This window comes from Hyperoodon ampullatus (assembly GCF_949752795.1).
Source record: "Hyperoodon ampullatus genome assembly, chromosome: 3".
NCBI lineage: Eukaryota > Metazoa > Chordata > Mammalia > Artiodactyla > Ziphiidae > Hyperoodon > Hyperoodon ampullatus.
The window spans coordinates 103,625,175-103,647,955 of record NC_136916.1 but is presented as its reverse complement, the minus strand read 5'-3'; the positions used below and the strand labels follow the sequence as shown (position 1 = coordinate 103,647,955).

The 22,781-nt window shown below is 41.7% G+C and overlaps 1 protein-coding gene across 2 annotated transcripts; it reads right to left on the bottom strand.

The window, feature by feature from the left end:
* Window positions 1–1,727: 1,727 nt before the first annotated feature.
* EMC4 (ER membrane protein complex subunit 4) lies at window positions 1,728–6,490 on the bottom strand. Of its 2 annotated transcripts, XM_079700687.1 has the most exons (5): window positions 6,374–6,490; window positions 5,924–6,038; window positions 2,778–2,931; window positions 2,300–2,460; window positions 1,728–2,056 (listed from the first exon to the last, which is right to left on the bottom strand). In XM_079700687.1, the coding sequence occupies exons 1-5, from the start codon at window positions 6,457–6,459 to the stop codon at window positions 2,021–2,023; spliced, it is 552 nt and encodes a 183-aa protein (XP_079556813.1). In that variant the 5' UTR covers window positions 6,460–6,490; the 3' UTR covers window positions 1,728–2,020. The 2 variants fall into 2 exon arrangements, with proteins under 2 accessions (XP_079556813.1, XP_079556814.1); XM_079700688.1 differs by lacking the exon at window positions 2,300–2,460.
* Window positions 6,491–22,781: the final 16,291 nt, after the last annotated feature.

Genomic DNA, 22,781 nt, shown 5'->3' with positions numbered 1-22,781 from the left:
CATTGGCCTGTTTCAAGAAACTTATTAGGAAACCTGTGGACTCATTCCCAAAGCCAGCCATACTGAAGACTTGAGGGCATGCAGCTCAGCACTAAGTATGAGCATTTTTTTTTCCTTTCAATTTTATTCTTCATTTTGACCATAGAAACTTGGATCTGAACTAAGAGATTATCCAAGGTTAACAGTCTTCTATTTGTTTTGTTTTCAGAAAGCTCTAAATGTGTCAAGGAATTGCTTCTGCAAGCTTAGCTTTTTATTTGCTAACTTAATGATCACAAAACACCTGCTTTTCAAGCATAGGGAAACTGCCCTGTGTGACTGAGTGGTAATTTCATGTATGTGAAATCTTCATTTATTGTACAGGATAGGGTATTCCAAGAAACTATCTTGCCTGTATTCATGTCTGCTTTTGAATTTCATTTTATTAATGATAAACAGTACCACTCTTTCATTACCAGTAGGATATGGAGCAAGCTGACTTGCTCCATAGTCTGCAGACTATTCATCTGACCCTTATGGACAGAGGAGAAAAACCCTTCAATATGGCTTAAGAAACTGAGTCATTTTGGTTTATTCCCTTTGCTCTTCTCTCAGTGTCCAGCCCAGTCAGGTAGCAAAGCAGACAAGATCTTTTAAGTCTTTTTTTTTCTGCTGCTTCCTGCAGAGGGTAGAAGCATTGTTTACAACTTTCATTGCAACACTCCATTGCTAAGTTGAGTCCAGCAGTAGTGGAACAGGTACCCTAGGACCCAAGCTATTAAAGACCCATGCTCTAAAGGTCAGCTTGCCCAGGAATTCCTTTACATTTACACAAAACCTCTGGCCAAATGGGCAGAAAGTAAGGTTAGTTTTAGAAGGGATTTTGTGGCTGGAGCTCTGTAAGAATCCTTTAAAGGGATAATGGAATTAGTGGCTACTAATACAGCCCCTACTTTAGGCCCTAAAACACAATCACTGTTACATGGGGAAGTGGTTATTAGGCCAGATTTAAACTCATCTCTGTCTAGGGCATTTCATGTCTATGTGTTGCTTATGTTGTCTGCAAAGTGTCTTGTCTCTTTTAATCACTGCAAATAAAGCAATACCGAAAACTTGATGAGAGAATGCACCTTAGGGGAAGGGGCTTTGTGTTTCAAGCAGGGAGAGAAAGGAAAGACCTCCTCCTGCCTTTTGAAGAGATCCAGCTTTTAAGTCTTAGCTATGACTTTACCAGGGCAGGTTATGACAATATTCATTTTCCAACTGCTGGCCCTCTGCCTTTTATAGCTATCTTAAAAGCTTAAGTTTGAATTGCAGCATCTGTCTGACAGGTGCCAAGTTCCTTTTGGCAGAAAGATCACTACTTTGTATCTTCCGTTGCCTCAGAACACTGTGGCCCCAGAGATCCCGCCAATCCTCATTCTCCCTAAACATGTTAAAAATCCATTTTTGTGGATATTAAAGTAGCAAGTACCCTGTAAGCATTTTATGTGCTTTTTTGGTCTGGTTTATTTTTCTTTTCATCATGGATAACCTGAATTCAGCATTAGTTTCTCACATTTTCTCACATTTCTCTAGTATCTCCAACAGAATTTTTATGTCCCAGCTTGTGTTAAATAGAAGTGAAATATTAAGGAGGATAGATTTAAGGGAAACTTGTGCAACTTTTTTTTTAAAGCACTGTTCTCAACCATTTAATTTATTAAAAGGAGATGCTGCTGTAGCTCTTGATTTATCAGCAACCACTCTTTTGTTTACAGAGTTATGGTTTTATTTGTTGTTTTGCTCTCTACTGGAAACATAAATAAAGTTTTCTACCTTATTTTCAGTCAAGAGTTGTGGTATAGTTTTTTTGTGTTTGTAGTGATATGTACATTGTCTTTCTAGGATTTGTCTCTTCACCATGGAGAAAAGAGACCTTTTGGTCCTTCTCAGTGAGTGATAATGTTAAGGGTTGGTATGCTGAGGAGGAGCCACTGGGCATGAAGGCGGCTGTAAATGAGCTCCAGATACATAGGCACCACGTGCTTCTTTCTCAGGTTCACAAAAGCAGCCCTCCTCCACTGAACTCCATCCTCTGAAAAAAGAAAAAATGAATAGGTTAATGGTGAATGAGTACTGAAATAACTTCCTGAATCAAGTACTTAATCATAAGCTCTATTTTGCTTTATCTTTAAAATATAACAACTTCCAAACTCCTAATGGATCTTATTTCTTAAGAAATGAGCTCTAAGAGCAACTGTGATCCCCCACCATCAAATGGATCTACTATTTACTGTACATTACATCTACCCCAAATTTAACTTTCCTTTTGCCTTACCTCAGGGGGCTCAATGAAGGCTAACCAATCTGATGCATGTGTAGGCAAGAGTCCCATTGACTGGCACTTATAAACAGCCAATGCCAAACCCATAAGGTTCCCAATGAGATACACCAAACCCTGAAGAAACTTCTGGCTTGAGCTTTCTAGCATCTTGAAAGCTGTTGAGGTAACAGAAAGTGTCAAACACCAAAACAACTTTTTTTTCAATACCAATCAGGCCATATATTAATATATATAACACAGACAGTCCAGTCCCATAGTAAGAGTAAAAATAGAACCATTAAAGGTGAACAAAAACCCACAAGCACCATTTCCTCCTCCATGCCACCACCACTGCCATCACCACCCTGCACACCCTCCTACTGCAACTAGCCAAGAGCTAGCTGTGCCGAAGACTTCCCGTAATGGGTTCTGCCGAAGAATTTGCCTTTGATTCTTAAAGCTTAGGGAGGATTATTATTTCAAGAATACTTACTGGCTGAAATGGCCATAAGTGCCTGAATAGGTCGCCAAGCCATCATACACACCATCATAGTTGGGAAGATGGAGATAGTATTGCCTGCCATGTACATGATGAAGAGGTTCATGGGAATCTGTTTCAGGGGACCCAAGGCAATGTCCCAGCAGCGCTAAAACAAACACAGTTTTAACCACTGATCACTATCCTCAGTCCTATGTTATATATCACTGGTGTTAAAGTCAAACAAACACAATTCCCGACTCTCTGCTTCTGAGTGAGCTGACTCCTCAATTCCACCACCTCTGCCCTTCTCCCACTTTGCTTTTCTAAAGATAAGGCATCTTCACCATTTCTTTTTTTCCCCCATGGGTTTCCCAAATACCATTTTTCCCCATGACTTGCGGTAAAGAAAAGGCTTCCCTACTTTTGTTCTTATACTTCTGCATCTATCACTGGCCCATCTACAACTGAAGAACTAGATAAATCCACATAGTGGTAGATTAGCATACCTCAATAACTAATAGAGCAAACAGACAAATCCAGATATAGAAGATCTGAATGATATTATTAAACAATTGACAAATAGAACACTGCACTCAACAGCTGCAGAAATCACATTCTTTTCAAACACACATGGGACATTTACAAAAACTGACAACTTACTGAGCCGTGGAGAAAGTGTCAATAACTCTCAAAAAGCTCAAATCATACAAAGCATATTCTTTGATTATAATGCAATTAAGCTAGGAATCAATAACGAAAAGATAACTAGAAAATCCCCTATGTGTTAGAGTGAAAAAATGTGCTCTAAATGATCCACTAATCAAAGAAGAAATTTCAGTGGAAAACAGAAATATTGTTAACTGTGGGACACAGAGCTTTGAGAAATTTACACCCTTAAATACATATTAGAAGACTAAATAAAAGTAAGCATCTATTTCAAGAAGAAAAAGAATAAATTAAACCCAAGGAAATGGAAAGGAAGGAAATCAAAATGAGAGCAGAAATTAATGAAATTTTCTTAAAATCAACAAAGCCAAAGGTTTTTTCGAAAAGATTAAGAAAATACTGGTGAGCCTGATGAATAAAAAGCAAAATATTCAACAGCAAGAATGAAAAAAGGGACATCTCTATAGGTCTTCCATATATTAAAGTGATCAATATTATGAATTTTGGGGAAATGGCTAAATTCCTAGAAAAAATAACAACTTACCTAAACGGCATAAGAAGTTGGAAATTTAAATAGTCTTATAACTTTAAGAAACTCTGTAATTAAGCCCAAATGGTATCCCTTGGCAAATTCTAAACATTTAAGGAAAAAATAAAGCCAATCTTATACAAACTCGGAGTAGAAAAATGAACTCATTACTGTAACATGGGGCCTCATAAATACCAAAACCTGCCAATGACATTATGAGAAAAGTTTACAGACCAGTATCACTCATGAACCTAAATGCAAAAATCCAAGGGGCTTCCCTGGTGGCACAGTGGTTAAGAATCCGCCTGCCAATGCAGGGGACACGGGTTCGAGCCCTGGTCTGGGAAGATCCCACATGCCATGGAACAACTAAGCTCACGTGCCACAACTACTGAGCCTGCGCTGTAGAGCCCATGAGCCACAACTACTGAGCCCATGTGCCACAACTACTGAGCCCACGTGCCACAACTACTGAAGCCCGCGTGCCTAGAGCCTGTGCTCCGCAATAAGAGAAGCCGCCATGATGAGATGCCTGCGCACCACAATGAAGAGTAGCCCCCGCCCGCTGCAACTAGAGAAAGCCCGTGCACAGCAACCAAGACCCAGCGCAGCCAAAAAAAAAAAAAAAAAAATCCTAAACAAAATATTTAAAGTAAATCTACCTATATAAACAAAATAATATACCCCTGTCCCTTTGGGTTTACTCACATAAAAGAATAAATGGCCATATGTGTAAACAGTTGCCTTATCTGTCATTTACACAGATCATTTATATGAGAGTTTATTTACAGAATTCTTGTTTTTTTAAAATTTTTTGGCCCTGCCGAGCAGCATGTGGGATCTTAGTTCTCTGACCAGGGATCAAACCTGTGCCCCCTGCGTTGGAAGCATGGAGTCTTAACCACTGGACCACCAGGGAAGTCCCTATCCGAGAGTTTAAATATCAAATCATCCATACAACAGAATTGTTCTACAATACATATTTTATAATAATCTGCCTTTAAAATCACGCCATTTTAGTAATACCTTACTATCATGTATTATTCATATTATGTTTTGATGTACGAAGATGAAAAATGACAGGACACTTATCAAGAAAATCACTGACAACAGCTCTGTCATTTTCATGTTGTGAAAATCACTGCATTTCATGAATCAAAGTTCATTTAATACTGAACAATATTAAGGCTGAGAGGAAAGTGCCAGGCACTGTTCGAGGGATTTGGGAGACAAAATCTTGCTCTCATGGAGCTTACAAGAGTAAAAAGAGAGATAATAAAATAAGTAAACTATATATGAATGATATGGAGAAATATATATGAATGATATGGAGAAATATAAAGTAAGAAAAGACAGGGAGTGCCATGAGGGTAGACTTGACTAAGAAGGTAACATTTGAGAGACTGAAAAGACATGAGACAGCAAATCATAAAGGTATCTGGGGGAAAAGGAAAGAACAAGTACAAAAAGCCTGAAATAGAAGCTTGCCTGGCATATTTAAGGAGCAGCAAGGAGGCCCTTCTGACTATAGGAGTGAACAAAGGGGAAAATGGTAGGAGATGAAGTGGCTTAGACCAGGATGATAGATTACAGCAATAAGAATTAAGATTTTGAATCTATTTTGAAGGTAAAGCCAACGGACTGTTCTGACAGGTTAGTTGTGTGGTATAAGGGAACTCCAGTAGAAAAAGATGACTTGAACTGGAACGCATTGCTACCACTAGCTAATTTTCAAACTACTTCCTTATATCTTATGTTCAAACGTCTTTTATTTTTACAATTTTTGAGCACTTTTGGATCTGATATGTCAACTAATGTAACACTAATCTCAAGCAGTTTAGCTATCAAATATTCGGGATAAGGGCCATCTACAGTAAGACATTCATGTGCTGCGTGGGAGAAGAGGGTGGGTGTGTAGGTCAGGACTGGCCCAAGGACTATAGTGACATCTATACCTCTGTACCTTCTCCACTAGGATCCGGTCTGTCTCTTGCACGCTGGTATCAGGCACTTGCTTGTCCAAGTAACCAACTGGGTACAGCGAGTCTCCCTGGCCACCGCCCCGGTCACTTCGGCTCCTAGAGACCAAAACCAAGAAACTAAGGTTGCAGCCTTCCACACTTCATATTCCACATTTCCCGTCCGAATCACAGGAATAAAGATCCTCAGATGCATCTACCCAGATTAGACCAGCCCTCTAGTGGGTTCGTCAGACCCTTGCCGGTAGGGAGGAATGAAATAAGCATCCTTTGGTCACAGAAACCTCTATGGCAGAGAAGCCGCTAGCTCCCCAGGAGTCGTTTCTGGGCTACCCATCCTTTTCAGGGAGTTGGGCCTGAGGGTTCAGGTCCTATTCCTCTGGGGTACTGCTGGGGTGGGAGCTCTGATGTCGAACTTTGCCCAGGCACCTCACCTGCTGCCTCCTCCAGGTCCGCTCAGCTCAATCGCCCACTTGAAGCGCCGGCCTCGGTTGGCCACCAGGCTCCCCTGTGCCGTCATGGCAACGGCCGCCCCCCAAAGCTGCAGAGCTCCCGACCAAAACGCAGCCAGGCCCCAAGCCCAACGGCGTCCGTGACTTCTGGGTCTCACTCTGCAAGTCCACATCCGGCGCGTGAGTATAGACGTCACTTCCGTCCCGGAAATTGTCAGGCGGTTGACGGGGGTGGTCGGAACTACAGAAGGTGGGAGGGAAAAAAAGGCAGAATGTAAACCTACCTAAAGCGTCTTCTGCGCCTTCCCTCCTTTCTGAAGAAGGCCTGCTGGGTGTTCCCTCACCTCTAAGGTGCGTTTTATGGGACAGAGGGAAGTCCATACTGACTCTCCATTAGGGGTTGAAGCCCTGAAAAGCGTCTGGAGCTCTTACCCGTTCCCGGGAGCACAAGATTCAAATATCTATTTAAATCCTGGCTTCACCACGGATTGTGTGACCTTGAGCGAGTTATTTAGTAGCTTCTGGGTGTTGAATGTCCACCGTGTTCCAGGAACTTTATGTCTATTATTTCATTTAATTCTCACAGTAACCCTGCGACGTAGATAGTACTATCCCTGCTCCGCAGCAAACCTAGGAGGCATCGTGGGCGTGTTAAGGCTCTTGGGCTCAAGATTCAGACGGTCTCCGTTTGAATTCTGGCTTCTTTATTTAATTGCGTGATTTTGGGCAAGTTAGATTCTTTGTGTTTCAAACCTTTCCATATGTACCTGCTTTCGAGGCTTGTTCTGAGGTTAAATAGAGTGCTCGCCACAAGTGCATGACGTGTTTTTTAATATCATTAATCTCCAACATTATTCGTAGTGATTGGGTTTTGTATTCAGCTGTATACCTATATCATAATTAAATCTATTATTGGGTTTTTAAGTTGTCTACTGTTTTTTTCCCTTTTATAACCAATGTTGCTGTCACTGTCATTCAAATCATATATTCCTTCCCTTGTAAAGTGCTCTCCTACTTGCTATAAAATTTTTTAAGCTACAACAAAGTTTCTTTGGTCTCAAGGGTACTCCAGGTCTTTTATTCCTTTGTTCTAGGAATCCTCATAGTGTTATTTGGTAAAAACGTGTTCCAGAGGACGTGAAGATGTTGAGACTGAACTGAGGAAAGGTTCCAAGGTCAGATAAGCTCGAGATACTGTATTCTGCACATACATCCCAGAGATTCTCGGTGCTACTGGTATAACATTAAAACCACAAGAAATGATTCAGTAAATAATCTTTCATTTTGTTTCCCAATCTGCCTGAATAACAACCCTCTTTTTTTTTCTATCACATCTGTTAATGTCCAATGGAATCAATGTTCCATAGAACACAGAGCGCAACTTGCTATATACGTGCTAGAATTAAAGAGAAAGAAGAAGGCGCTCTTTAAAGATCTGACTGATATTTTTTAAAGATTGTTAGAATATCATTAGAAATAGTAGATCCTTTATGGAAATGGAGTTTCAGATTGGAATTAAACTTTTGAGGATCCAAGTTTTTGCACAAAAATGTGTTTTGTAAGAAAAGTAAAGGGAAACATATTTTAATCCTGACTCCAAATGAACTCCTAAGAGAGGTAGGAACTCTCTTGGCCTACATTTCTTCATCTATAAAATAAGGGACTTGTACCAGATAACTTCTTAGGGTACCTTCTAGTTCTAAAATGTATTTTTTTGGAATATGTATTTTGCATATTATTCTTTCATATATGGTATATTCATAGAAAGAAGACAAATCATAAACACATAAAGGAATAATGGGATTTCATATCATTTTTTAAAATTGTGCTTTTCCATACTTTCAGTAATTCTCTGCATTATGCGGGTACCACTTTTGGATTTAGAGAAATATAAATGTTTTAATTATATGACATGATTCTAAACCTAGAAGTGGAATGGTTCTGTCCTAGATTCAAAGGAGACTCATCTTGGGAGCCCTTAAAAAATACTGATGCCTTGGCCACACCCGCAGAGATTCTAATTCATTTGCTTAGGGTGGAGCAAGGTCATCAGTATTTTTGTATGGCTCTCCAGGTGATTCTCCTTTGCAGCAAGGACTAAGAACCACTAACCTAGAGTGTTTGGTTGCTCTAAAATGACAAGGTTTGAATTTGTACAAAGTAATTTAAGCAATCATTAGTTTTTGAGAGCCTCCTTTTATGCCTCCCACTGGGATAAACTTGAATTGGAGAATAATAGAAATACTGAAATTGTAAAAATAAATGTTAAACTTCCTTTACTTTGTGGCTTTGAGCAAATATGATTTTAATTAAAGAAACTGAGAAGGCAAACCATGATTCCACAGGTCATATGAGTTGCCTTGTTTGACTTTTACAATTTGTGCCACCTGCGCAGTTTTGGTATTTGTTTTTGTAAATATCTTCCCAGCCCCTGCCACCCCACCCCCCAACCTCTTTTAGGAGTCTGAGAAGCTGACTATTTCTGATACTTCATGCCATTCTCTTCAGAGCAGTTGCATTTGGATTGAAACTTGAACAAAGAAATTTCTATTTCACACAACCAGATGTGCGAGAATGGATCCCTTTAAAGGAAAAAAAGCTTTACAGCTATGTCTTAAGTTTTTGGTCTCTGCCATTTTACAATGTCCCTATAATAAATCTATTCGGCCATCCTAAGCGGTCCAACCAGTTCCCCCAGTGTGCTCTAAAATCTCCTAATCCTTTTGGCAGCTTAAATAAAATGGACTTCTACTGCAATCTCCATTTATCTGTGTTATTTAACTCTACTATCATTATTGCCTTCTGAAAAGGAACACCTTACTATTGCACCATTCATGATGCAGTTTATTCTGTGTCAGTAATGGGGTTTTAACAAGAGGAAACTTTTCCCTCTGTTTTATCTGTTTGCATTTTCAAACCTCTTTAGTGAAAAAAAAAAATTATTATTTTATTTTTCTATTTTTAAAATTTTTTTTAGTAAGATCCTACCTTGCTAGTTCTTGTTGGGTTTCTGCATCATTTCTATGCAGATTACAAATTTTTCAATTTCTGGTTCATGGCTCTGCAGTGTCATGAAATGCTCCTGTCAGCAGTGACATGAACTAATATGGTGCTGGGAAAAGATGTTGGGTAGTAATACCATTCTTCATTAGCAATTACCTTTTTTTAACTTCAGGAAGACTGTTGTGCATTCACATTTTACCTGCAATTCACAGGTTCCCATTATAGCACTTCCCTCCAGCCCTTGCTTAGGAAGCTGGGAGGATTGCCATTCCCACAGATCCCATTAAAAGCTAAGAATGACAACCATAGCATAAGTCATAATGATATATCACTGCTAGCCTAACATGTTTCTTCAAGCTTGGTTACTCTGGATTCATGCTGGTGATTAATTTCAGCTATCTTGGAGGTGGGCTAAACTGTCTCTACACCAAGGATCTGAATGACTAATCCAGGTCCTTTGTGGCATTTTTGCTTATGTGCTAATTTTAAGAAGCCTCGATTGGTTCCGTAATAACGCATTGTTTTATAGCCTGAGTTTTTTGTAAGGAGGATTGTCCTCCCAAAATTCATATGTTGAAGCCCTAACCCCCAGTGTATTTGGAGATGGGGCCTCTGGGGGGTAATTAGGGTTAGATGAGGTCATGAAGGTAGGGCTCTCATACCGGGATTAGTGCCCTTATAAGAAGAGACACAAGAGAACTTGCTGTGTCACTCTGCCATGTGAGGACACAATGAGAAGGTGGCTGTCTACAGCCAGAAAGAGAGCTCTCACCAGGAGCTGAATCAGCCAGCACCTTGATCTTGGACCTCCCAGTCTCCAGAACTGTGAAAAACTAAATTTCTGTTGTTAAAGCCACCCAGTCTGTGGTATTTTGTTATGGTAGCCCAAGCAGACTAATAAAAGGATGAAGTGGGATTCAGAAGAATTGAAGGAGAACAATAAGTACCTTTTGTGTTTATTGAAGTGCTTTTGAAAGATAGTCATCCGTTAAAACATAAATGTAGGATTGTTTAATTTGTAGAAGTTTATTACATAAGTGGAAACATATTAAACACTGTGCACTGACTTGTATTTTCACTTAATCCATCTTGGATGTCTTCCATGTCTGTCACTCAGATCTACCTCATTCTTCTTAAAGGCTACAGAGTATACATGGCATGGATGTATGATAATTTAGTTAACCAGTCCCTAATTGATGGGCATTTAGGTTGTTCCCATTTGTCGCTGTTACAAAAAAGTGTTACTATGAACATCCCTGGGTAGTTTGTCAGCACAGTTCTGTAGGAGAGTCATACAATTAAGGTTGCTTACCACAGAGGTTATACAGTTACAGTATTAATAAATTCAAATAGGCCCTCCAAAATGTGATAATTTACACTTTAAGAGTTTGTGGGCTAAATTATTTTTAGTCTTATAGTGAGTTATATAGTGTCCCCCCAAAATTCACATCCACCTGGAACCTCAGGATGTGACTGTAATTGGAAATAGGAACTTTGCAGATGTAATTAGTTTAGATGAGGTCATATTAGATTAGGGTGGGTTCTAAATCCAATAACTGATATCCTTATCAGAGGAGAGGGCACACAGATAGATACATGGGGTAGAAGTCCATGTGACAATGGAGGCAGATTGGAGTACTGCAGCTACAAGACGACGATTGCCAGAGCCACCAGAAGCTAGGAAGAGGCAAGGAAAGAAAGATTCTTGCCTAGAACCTGCAGAAAGATCATGGCCCTGCCAACACCTTGGTTTTGGTTTTCCAGCCTCTAGAACTGTGAGAGACTGTATTTCTGTTGTTTTAAGCCACCCAGTTTCTGGTACTTTGTTACTATGGTCCTAGGAAACTAATACAAGTTTCCTTCTGAAAGAGGAAATCATTCAAATGAATTAGGCTAACCAGGGTTAGCTTAAGTGGGAAATAATAGCAAATACTAAAATAATATTGCCAAAGCTGCCAAATCAGATCCTAAACTTTAAAACATTTGCACAATTTTAATTTCCTAATTGCTGTAACTTAGTAAAGTGATTTTTAAATTTTATTTATTTATTTTTGGCTGCATTGGGTCTTTGTTGCTGCATGCAGGCTTTTCTCTAGATGCAGCTAGTGGTGGCTACTCTTTGTTGTGGTGCGCGGGCTTATTGCTGTGGTTTCTCTTGTTGCACAGCATGTGCTTTAGGTGCACGGGCTTCAGTAGTTGTGGCACACGGGCTCAGTAGTTGTGGCTCATGGGCTCTAGAGTGCAGGCTTAGTAGTTGTGGCACACGGGCTTAGTTGCTCTGCAGCATGTGGGATCTTCCCAGACCAGGGCTCGAACCCGTGTCCCCTGCATTGGCAGGTGGATTCTTAACCACTGCACCACCAGGGAAGCCCAGTAAAGTGATTTTTAAAAATTATTTTAATTAAAAAAGAAAGATTTATTAGATAAAATGAAAAATACAAATAAGTAAAAAAGATAATTAACAAATCCTACCATGCAAGAAAGTGATAATAATAATAATTTTCTTGGACATTTTTATTTAGACTCTCCCAGATTTTTTGATTTATATTTTGACTCATTTAACATATGTTTTTTTTTTTTTTTTTTTTTTTTTTGCGGTATGTGGGCCTCTCACTGTTGTGGCCTCTCCCGTTGCGGAGCACAGGCTCCGGACGCGCAGGCTCAACGGCCTTGGCTCACGGGCCTAGCCGCTCCGCGGCATGTGGGATCCTCCCAGACCGGGGCACGAACCCGCGTCCCCTGCATCGGCAGGCGGACTCTCAACCACTGCGCCACCAGGGAAGCCCCTAACATATGTTTTTTAACATGCTCTTCCATGAAGGGCCATATTTTTATTTTTGTAAGAGGCAAAGGAAAAAGTCTGGCTAAATCTTTCAGTTTTCAAAAAACTCTGATACCTCTGCCAGATGTTCAGTTTCTGTTGCTTTCATCCAGCCCTGGCCACAATCATGAGGCACCACCACGATGCCACTCACCAATTTCTGCAGTCCTCCCCAACCAGCCTACAACTGGAGCCACACCCCATTTCCCAGGACTGGAACTAGTCCTGCTGCCCTTTGTAGATCAGATTATTTCTGTAGAATATGTGTGCTCTTGCCTTTAAAGGATTCAGAGTTTAGGTAAGTTTGGGCAGCACTGCTCTATCTTTCTCTTTTTATTTATTTATTTACTTACCTACCTACCTCGCCATGCAGCTTGCGGGATCTTAGTTCTCCCCACCAGGGGTTGAACCCGAGCCCTCGGCAGTGAAAGCGCAGAGTCCTAACCACTGGACCACCAGGGAATTCCCTTTCTTTTTAGAGATTCACAATTAATGTTAGTATTTTAAAGACTGAGAAATGCTACAGTAAAGAAATATTTGTTTTATCCATCAGTTACTGAACTTCTTTGGCCAAGGAAGCCTTTTTTTCTTCTTCCTTTTTCCCTCTCTTTTCAATCTGTCAACATCTTGCAGAATGGGTGTTCTGAAGAACACGACTAATTCTGGATAGCCAGTTTAAGGTCACACTCAATTTTGTTACTGCCAGAGTGGTTTGACCGTGTGTCCAGCTCCAAGAAACGGACTTCAGTCTTAGTGATCTTCCTGCAGCTCCAATCTCGAGGCTGTAGACCTCCTTTGCTCTCTCAAGCCCCCTTCCCAAGGACATTATCCTGCTTCTGATGCTTGTTGTTCTGCCCATTTCATTTCCTTCCTGCCTGCATCCTGCCCTTGAACTCCTCTCCGCTATGCCTTGAGCGCCCCGGAGTATCAAACCCCCAAGCAACTGCATGACTGGACTTGTTTTGTGAAAGGTCATGACTTTCAGATACCCTGTACTGATTACCAGGCTGTCGGCACCCCAGCGATTCTGTCTCCGCAGCATTAGCCCCCCTCCTGGAACTGGTCTAGTTCCAAGACTGCTTTTCCAAGGCAGCAGTCAATCAAATTGTGTTCTTCTCTATCTTAGAAAAATCACTGGACAGGTAAAGTTGGGGGTGGGGAATATTTTGCAGAGAGAGAGCCACAATCAGTGTGCTATATACTATTAGAGTGTTTTACGTAGGTTACCCTGTTTCCCAACATCCCCTGCGAGAAGAGTTATCCTCGCTCTGCAGTTAAGGTAAAGATGGTGTAGAAGGGCCCAAAGGCAGTGATCTAGGCTTCCGATAGAGATGAGCCTTGCTCCAGAGCTAGTGTTCTTTCCGCTCTAACCTGCCCCCTACCATCTTCCAGGTGACAGTGTATGTAATTGCAGGAAATCTACTTGGGGAAGGAGGGAAACGGTCTCTTTGGCTTCAGATTCGAAAATCTATAACAAATACCATCACCCGCTTTGCAGCTGTCGAAGTGCCACAGAGCTGCATCCAAAACAAACTGTTTTTAACAGGAGGATCCCCTACCATTCAGCAGGCCCCCCCAGCCCCCCACCCTCCACCTGCCAAACAAAATCCAGGAACCTGCTGCTGCTTCTGCCACCAAGGCATCTGTACCGTGGTGGTATTTGAAACGACCGTGGATCTTGCAAACGGGGAGTGAGCTTTGCTCCTTTCCACTGCTACTGCCTTATCTGAAACTTTCCCTACTGCCATCCTTTCCTTCCACAGTCTGCACAGGAAGGTGGGGAAGGGAGGAGCAGAATAAAAGGGACTGACTTCTCACTTTGACTGCCAAAGTCAGCTGGAATTTTCCAAGGGCTCTGAGGCTGAGCAGTGGATGTAGTTAGCTATGGAATGGATGAGCTATTGTGTTTTACGTGTCTTCACGCTCGGTCCTCTATCAGGCCTGGCGTCAGTCTGAGGGGATGAGAATGGCATCACCACAGTAAATGCTCTGGCTCCCTGCACCTCCGGCCCGAAGGACAACATTTTCATACCTAAGGCTCAATCCTCCCTCCCTCCCATTAGTCATCTTGCATCCTGGTGATAGATTAATCCTCCTAAAGTACTGATTTAACTCTGTCATTTCCCCACTCAATGCCCATGCCTTGTTGTTTTGTGTCTTAAAAGTTTCAACTGCCATTTTTATTATTATGTGCATTTATAGTGATTGGCATTTCAATTAATATTATATGGATCTGTGTAATATGATATCATAAAAAGGCAGTTTACAAAGTTGTAAGGATATGATCCCATTTCTTAAATGTAGTTACATTTGCATAGTAAAATATCTGAAAAAAACATGTTCAAATGGAAACAGTGCTTGTCCGTGAGTAATAGACTTTTAATGGTTTCTAGTAGTTTTTTTCCTTCCCAAACACCTTTGCTTGATTATTCCAGATCTTCACAACCTGTCAGGTGACAGTCTTTCCTCCTGCTACTCCCCAGAGCTCTCCCCACCCCACTCAAACCGGCATAGACGGCGGTCCTGGAATTTATTTTGTACTTCCCCTATCTGTCTGGAACACCCTGCCTGTCAAAATCCTGTCCAGCTTGTCAGGCCCGACTGCAGCCTTCCTGCATGATCCCTTCCCTGACTCTCCACTCAGAAGCGTACATACAACTTTGCATGAGAGTTCTTTTCTCACATGGGTGTTTATAGTTAGGGTTATTCTACACACCGTCTCTGAATGATGTCCATACCCCTGTGAGAGGGGGAATGTAGGGCAGAAAGGCTAATTCAGCTGCCTGTTCACTCAGATGGAAGGAATATTTAAGGCAGTCAGAAGGAAGCACTGAGGGAATGGCTAGAGGGGTGCACTCCCTTGGAGACTGTCCACTGTGAGGGCTGGCGGGGCACCACCTTTCTGTGCATAAGGGCTGGTGGTGCAGGGACAATAAAAATATGTATGGAATGCACTCTTTTTTAATCCCTTAACAACAACAAAAAAAACTTGATTGCACTCCAAGGGGAAAAAAAATTCAACTTTATTGACTGAAAAATATCAATGAAGAAAACTGACCTGCATTTCATCAATAAAATGATATATATTTCAAAAATAGCAATATGAAGGCAAATTTCTTTATTCTCACCTTAAGTTATGTTGACATTTGGCAGGCTCATGAGAACGGTGGGCCAGAGATCTGTAAACCCCAGAACTAGAGTCTGAAGATGAACCTGCCTGAGACTCTTGCCCTAAGAAGCTCTAGAAATGAGAACATCAAGGTTCTCCTCTGGCCTTCAGACAACCTGGGACCTTGTTTGAGCTGAGATCCTTCTATGTTAACACAGCAGATTCCCTGAGTCCTAGGACTCTGTTACTTGTCTGACCTCATCACCCAGCCTTCCTTGAAGGTAAGAACTGTGCCTTACACTCTTCACCCTCTTCTGGTGAGGGCCCAGCACAGTGCCTTTTGCATGGTGGGTCATCGAGAAATTCCTGTTTGTGACAATGGTGATGAAGAAATAGTTGGAGAGAAAGTGACTTCACCCATGTGTGTTGAATTTTATTTTCTTTAAAACAGCACACCCACTTAGTGGAAGTCATACTCCAGGAATGTTCTACGCTGCACACCACTAGAACCCAGGGCTTCTGCTCCCTTCACTCACTCACTCTGCTGGACTCTCTCAGCAGTTCCCTCTGTTGACAGGTATGGCCCCGCACAGCGGCACGTGCCTGCTTGTGCTTGGTACAATCTGAGAAGCTCGCAAAGGCATTGCTTATGCAAAACATATCCTAAAAATATTTCTCCCGGGCTTCCCTGGTGGCGCGGTGGTTGAGAGTCCGCCTGCCGATGCAGGGAACACGGGTTCGTGCCCCGGTCCGGGAAGATCCCACATGCCGCGGAGCGGCTAGGCCCGTGAGCTATGGCCGCTGAGCCTGTGCGTCTGGAGCCTGTGCTCTGCAACGGGAGAGGCCACAACAGTGAGAGGCCCGCGTACCGCAAAAAAAAAAAAAAAAAATTTCTCCCATCAACCTAAAGTAGTGCCTGAAATTTTCACCATTACTTAATTTTTTTGTATTAAGTAAGTAAGGACCTTGTTACTAGAGGGGAAACATACATTGTTATTATCACCTAATGATATTTTAGCTCTGATTAGTTTATCTGCCAGGCCTCACATTGCTCTGAACTCCCACAGCCTCTAGGATATACCTTTTATCATTGCTTTCACCACAATGTATTGGAATGATCTCTTTCCCTGTTTGTCCAAGCCACTGTGAGCTTCCCCAGGCTATCTCCTGGTACAGTGTCAGCCTGGCACATGATGGGCCCGCAAAAATATCGTTAAACCCAACTTAGGTTGCCCTGGGGACTTCTGAACAGAGTGCCTAAAGCAGTGAGTCCAGGGATGTGGAGTCTTGCAGTGAGCAACTGTTACACCAAATGCACTACTTGATAGGCTTCTGCAAGGGATGAGAGGCCCACCAGAGACAAACTTGCTTCTGTCACAATTTGGTTAACGTTGACCAGTAGCTTACCTGTGAAGATGTGTAGACTCTGTCTCCACTAAGATGAAGAGAATTACCCTCAGTAATTAAAAGCACGTCAGGGATAGATCCAACCCTAACCTCATCCTCTAGTGTTCGCCATCCTGAAGAAACTGAGCCTGCTTCCTGGGGACAGGGTCCACATCATGCATATTTCTTGTGTTCTTAACCGTCCAGAACAGAGTCTGGCAAATATCAGGAACTAACAAATAAGAGCTAACAATTATATAGTGCTTACCATGTGCCAGATACATTCCTCTAAGAATTTTACATGTGTTAACTCATGTAATCCTCATAACGATGAGGCAGATACCATTAACATCCCCATTTTACACATGGGGAAACCAAAGCTCATGGGAGTTTATATGACTTTGCCAAGGTCGCAGAGCTCCAGTCTACCCTTTTAAATATTTTGCCTTAGTGCACTTAAATAAGAGTGAATGAATAAGTCTCTCCCTACACCATATTTTTTTAATAAATTTATTTATTTATCTATTTATTTGGCTGCGTTGGGTCTTCGTTGCTGCGTACGGGCTCTTCTCTCTAGTTGCAGTGCCCGGGCTTCTCATTGCGGTGGCTTCTCTTGTTGTGGAGCATGGGCTCTAGGCAAGTGGGCTTCAGTAGTTGTGGCACGCAGGCTCAGTAGTTGTGGCTCGTGGGCTCTAGAGCTCAGGCTCAGTAGTTACGGTGCATGGGCTTAGTTGCTCCGCAGCATGTGGGATCTTCCCAGAACAGGGGTCAAACCCGTGTCCCCTGCCTTGGCAGGCGGATTCCTAACCACTGCGCCACCAGGGAAGTCCCATCCCTGCACCGTATTTTTATAGCAGATTGTTTGCACCTCCTGGTGCAACACTTAAAGCACGGTTTCACCCACTAGACTGTGACTAGCGGAGGGCCATTCTTTGACCCTTATTCACCCTCAGTTCCCCAGCAGTATTACTTGCCCCATCGTAGCAGGACTACCATACGTACCTGTGTCCGCCAGGGGGCACTGTGTCCACACCTCCTCCTCCCGCTCCCTGCACCCCTGCGCAACCTGAGAGGGGCGGAGGCAGCGTTGGGCGGAGCCTCCGAGACGCCCTAGGGGGAGCTATCCCGGCGGGCCGCGCGTGCGGCCGCGTTTGAATGGCCCTGAGTGGGCTCGGCCGGGGACCCGAGGGCTAGTCTGGGCTGCCGGGCCGCAGTCGGTCAGCGCCTGGGCTAGGCGGAGGCGCCGCGGTACCATGAGGCGCCGGTAAGTGACGACCGGGCCTGCGCCATCCCCGCGCCGGCGGTTGCCCTGCGGGGGCCAGGCTTCTCCTCGGGCCTGACCGCGCCCTGGGCCCACCTGCAGGCCCCGCGGCGGCCTCTGCTCGGCCCGGCCCGCGCGGGGCTGCAGGGGTCGGGGGTCGGGGCGGCGGGGCCGCGGTCTCCCGTGGAGCCCCCTACCCGGCCGCGGCGAGGAGGGTCGGGGCGGCGGGCGCAGGAGCCCGCCCGGGTGGGCGCGAGGGGTCCGGGCCGGGAGAGGCGTGGACGGAACCTGCTGTCACTTATTTATCTGCGGGTGGAGCCGACTTGTGCATCCCAGGGCCGGGGGAAGGACGCCGGCGTCTGAGGCGCTCTGTTTGAGGACAGGTTTTCCCGAGAGCCGCCTAGGCCCGGCCGTGGTATTTCCTTATTTTCTGTCGGGTCCTTGCTTTCCTGACACATAACCTTTTGTTCAGCAGGACAAAAACTTGACATAACTGCATAAGAATTGCTGATTGCAACTTTAAAAACCTCATTGTATTTTCTGAAAAGTTGTTCTGTAACAGTACCTAGGCTTTTACCAAGGTCTTAAATGGGCTTAAATATGGGGAAAACAAAGAGTTGATTTGTTTCCTTGTGGCTTGTAAAATTCCTTGAAAACAGAGGTTTCTATGTCAGTTTCTTTGAGATTAAAAAAAAAAAAAAAGACGAACAGAAATTAGGTCTGCAATAATCACCAGTTTAGCAATGGCAAAGATTATGAGAAACTAGTCCACCTAATAGCTTAAATTTGTGTAGTTTGTCCTGTTGTGTTGTTTTTTAAACCAGCTTCAGACTTGAATCAGAACTTTATACGTTGAGGCTTTTACTTGGCTAATAACTAGCATTGTAATCATAACATTGGTTAATATTTATTTTGTGCTTTCTATATGCCAGGCACTGTTTTGAGAGCTTTGCTTTGGGACAGATACTATTATTATCCCCATTTTGACAAAGAGGAAACTGAGGCACAGAGACGTTAAGTAACTTGCACAAGGTTACACAGCTAGTATAATTGGGACCCAAGCAGGCTGGCTCCATGCTTTTAGCTATGCTGCTCTACTGCCTCCTTTATATGTGGCTCTTTTTAGTTTACAAAGCAGTTTCATTTTATTTACTTGTCTCAACTGGGGAAATAATATACGTGTGAGGTGCGTTCGTGTACATGCACACAGTACTAAATCGAGTTCTCTGCTCTTGTGGACGTAACTTTTGTGCATCGAGCAGCAAAATCCATTGGCTATTTTAAGATAAATAGAATTTATAAAGTTCCTGTTTGTATTGTAGGTTCTAGTTTTAATCCCTTTGTGTCATTTCCTAAAAGTGTAGAGAACAGTTTGAAACCTATGTAATTCCTTAAAATATACCATTATATATTAATGATTCTTTCTGAAAACTTACTGAGTGGTTACTCTGTTCTTGGAATGATTAACTCCATGACAAGAAATAGGATTCAGAAGCAATTAAGAAATCAGTTTACACTTATTTACAGCCGAGCATTTAAATTTTTAATTTCATTCATCAGTTATCAAGCAATGTTAGGCCCAATTGGTTATACAAAAGAAATGTGCCAGGGCAACAAACCTGTCTAGTTTGGGGTATAAAATTAAAAACAATCACCACCACCACCACCACCAAAAAAAAAAAAAAAAGAAGAAAGATATATGAGATATTCTTTATTAGTGCAGTGGGTGTATGATGAACTGAACTGAGTAGATCAGTAGTGCTTCTGCAAAGAACCCAAACTGAAGCATGGGTGTAGGGCATTGAATAGAAGTGTGAATGGGGAGTTTTAGTGAGGAAACAGTGTGTTCAAAGACTTGGGAATGAAAATGATTTTTCTAGGGAACAGTAAGTCTGGTCTATTTGGAAAGTTCCTATTGAGAAAAATAAGATTATGGCAGACTATGAGGAATGTTATATAAGACATATGTCAAAGAGGTTTAGGTTTGACATATATATAAAAAGAGATATGATTTTAGAAGTTTAAAAACTTTTAAATCGGTGATTCTCAGCTGCTGGCAGTTTTGCCCCTCAGGGGACATTTGGCAGTGTCACGCCTTGGGGGTTGGGGTGCTATTAGCATCTAGTGGATAGAGGCCAGGAATGCTGCTAAACATCCTGCAATGGGTCAGCCCCTCCATGAGAAATAATTACCCCAAATGTCAGTGGTGATGAGGTTGAGAAATCCTCTTTTAAGTTGTTTGCTTATATGGCCAGCCTCTGTTTCCATGTGCTGTAGATAAATATGAATGATGAATTTTCAGAGCATGAGTACAAGCAATATTAAAGTTAGGGAGAAGCTGCCTCAGAGACCTCAAGAAGGCAGCTATTGTTGGAGTCCTGGGGGAAAGAAGCTATAAGGAGTTAGGATAGGAGCACTGAGAGTGAACAAGTAGTGGTAAAAATGAGACAACCATTTAAATAATATTTTTTCCAAGTTTGAAAATAATGCATGTTCATTGTAGGAAATTTAGGAAATGTAGAGAAAGTGTAAAAAGAGCAAAAGCCGCTTATAAAATCCCCCAAGCAGAAAGAACAACTGTTAACATTTTCATGTGCTGTTTCCTGTCAAATCTTTTTCTATGCTGATAGCTATTTTCCTTCATAAAACTAGGATTATACATTTTTCTCCTTGTGGGTTTTTTTGTTTGTTTGTTTGTTTTGTTATTTTGACTCAGCATATCATGAGTATTTCCCATTCTTAGAAAAATGTTCTTTTTAATGGTCAGTCTTCTTTGTTTTTTGTGTGGGTTCTTTTCAAGTTGGGAATTTTGCTTTGTATTCAAAAGAGACATTTTGAAGGAAGAAATATTAGAAGATGATGACTGATTAACTATAGGAAACAATAGGGGTAAAAGTGTATGGTATTTCCAAGGTTTTAAATCTAGGAAGCTAAAATAATGGTGCAGCTATTGAAATAAATTGGGATTCTAATAATACTTTTCATCTTAGGTATGGAAACTGCCATTTACAGAGATACATAATGAGATTTTAATGAGGATCCTTGATGCCTATCAGCTTACATTTTTCCTAAAACTCCTATAATTAATAATCTTCCTTTTCTTTCTTTTTTTTTAACTTTTTGTTTTTTGTACTAAACTTATTTTTCAGTTCTTTCTTTGCAAGTCTTCCCCTTCTTGGAAAGGTTTTTGGAAATATGTTTTCTATTAGTATACTAAGTAAGGCTCAAGTTTGTTGGTCATGAATCTTTACTTTGAAAGATTAAATGACTAGTTCGAGTTTTTAAAATGTATAGATTGCTAAAGTTTATAAGCAAGAGGTGAGTATAACTCTCCCAGAGGAGGAGGAATTATCTTTAAAAATGCTTGCCCACTGATGGGATGCATCATTACATCACATCAGTCTATATTACATTGCTATTTTATCAATCATTATGCTTGTTGATCTCTATCAGTTAATTTGGTGCTTTGTGGAAAATGTATTTAGGAAAGTAAATTTTTAAAAAAACCCTAAAGCTAATACAAATGGTACTTTTACTGGGACTATACGCTTTTCAAATTGGATAGGATGTAATTTGACTTTTTTTTACTACTGACTGTTTTAGTACTTCATGTTCATCCCCCACCCCCGGTATCTTCTCACTAATAGCTAATATCCATTAACTTTGGAGAAGTTTTGTAATTTCTTTGTTCTTGGGACATGATGAGGGTAGAGATGGGAGGAAAGGGTCTTCTGTAAGTTCCCCCCAGTTTGCCTCCCCTATAATCACCTGTCTCTCCTTCAGTTTTACACACTGCCTAAAATTCCTGAACAGGTCACTCAGGGACCTACCACCTATGTATGAATGATGAATACCCATTCTGGCATCTCTTCTAACTAGTGTAATCTTAAAACAGTCAGCCTGGTTATATGGGAAAGGCTGTAACACTGGAAGTTACAGTTCTAAGCCTGATTCTCCTATTAGTGGCTGAGTGTTCTTGGGCAAATGCCTTAATCTTATCTGTAAATTGAAATTATCTCCAAGGTCCTTTCCAAATCTTAAGAGTCTGTGAATCTGTGAAGTATTTGCTTTTGTAATTACCATGGGGAGACTATTAGTCTTTTACATTTCAGCGTGAATTAATCATAGATCATAAATGATTTCTTCCAAAGGCATTTGTAAAAGCTACTCCCATATCATAAGACTGGGGGAGGAATTTTAGAATGGAATTTAAATGGCACTAGAATACAAGCTCCAGGAAGGCAGGGAACTTTGTTTTGTTCACTTCTGTTTTCCCAGTGCCTAGAGTGGTAATTAGTATATAACATGTGTTAATATTTGTCGAATGAGTGAAGGAATGGGTTGCTTTTGAGGAAAGACAAGCTTGTTGGAGTACTGTACAGATCCTCTGAGTACCTTGAAAGAACTCAGAATACAAATCAACCTGATTACAACCCAGTCATTCCTACAATATAAAAATACCTCCTAGTTGTTGCAAAGCATCCATTGTTCACTTGGCTGCCTTTCAGAACTATTAAGTAATGACTGCCCTGACTGCCCTTCATGCTCACAAAGTGCAGTTTTGTCCATCACCAGATCTTACTTTAGTGCCAGCCTGATTTTTCAATGTGCCTTTTCCTCTTATTTGCAAAAATCTATGCTCTGCCTATTCCCTATACCACTTAATATTATCATTAACAGTATGTTTAGTGTTATCGCAAAAATAAATCATATATATCGATTAAAATTTGGTCTTTCATCTATGGAGGATTCATGGCACAGCAATTAGAAACTAGTACTCTTAGCCTTCCTATTCCAGGCATCCTAATTC

What these genes read in the sequence shown, in the direction of transcription:
- EMC4 (XM_079700687.1), bottom strand. Translation starts at nt 6,459, where the DNA reads ATGACGGCACAGGGGAGCCTGGTGGCCAACCGAGGCCGGCGCTTCAAG. An exon ending in GGACCTGGAGGAGGCAGCAG is followed by an intron (nt 6,039 to 6,373) that starts GTGAGGTGCCTG and finishes TTTGGTCTCTAG; the next exon opens with GAGCCGAAGTGACCGGGGCG. An exon ending in ACCGGATCCTAGTGGAGAAG is followed by an intron (nt 2,932 to 5,923) that starts GTACAGAGGTAT and finishes TGTTTGTTTTAG; the next exon opens with CGCTGCTGGGACATTGCCTT.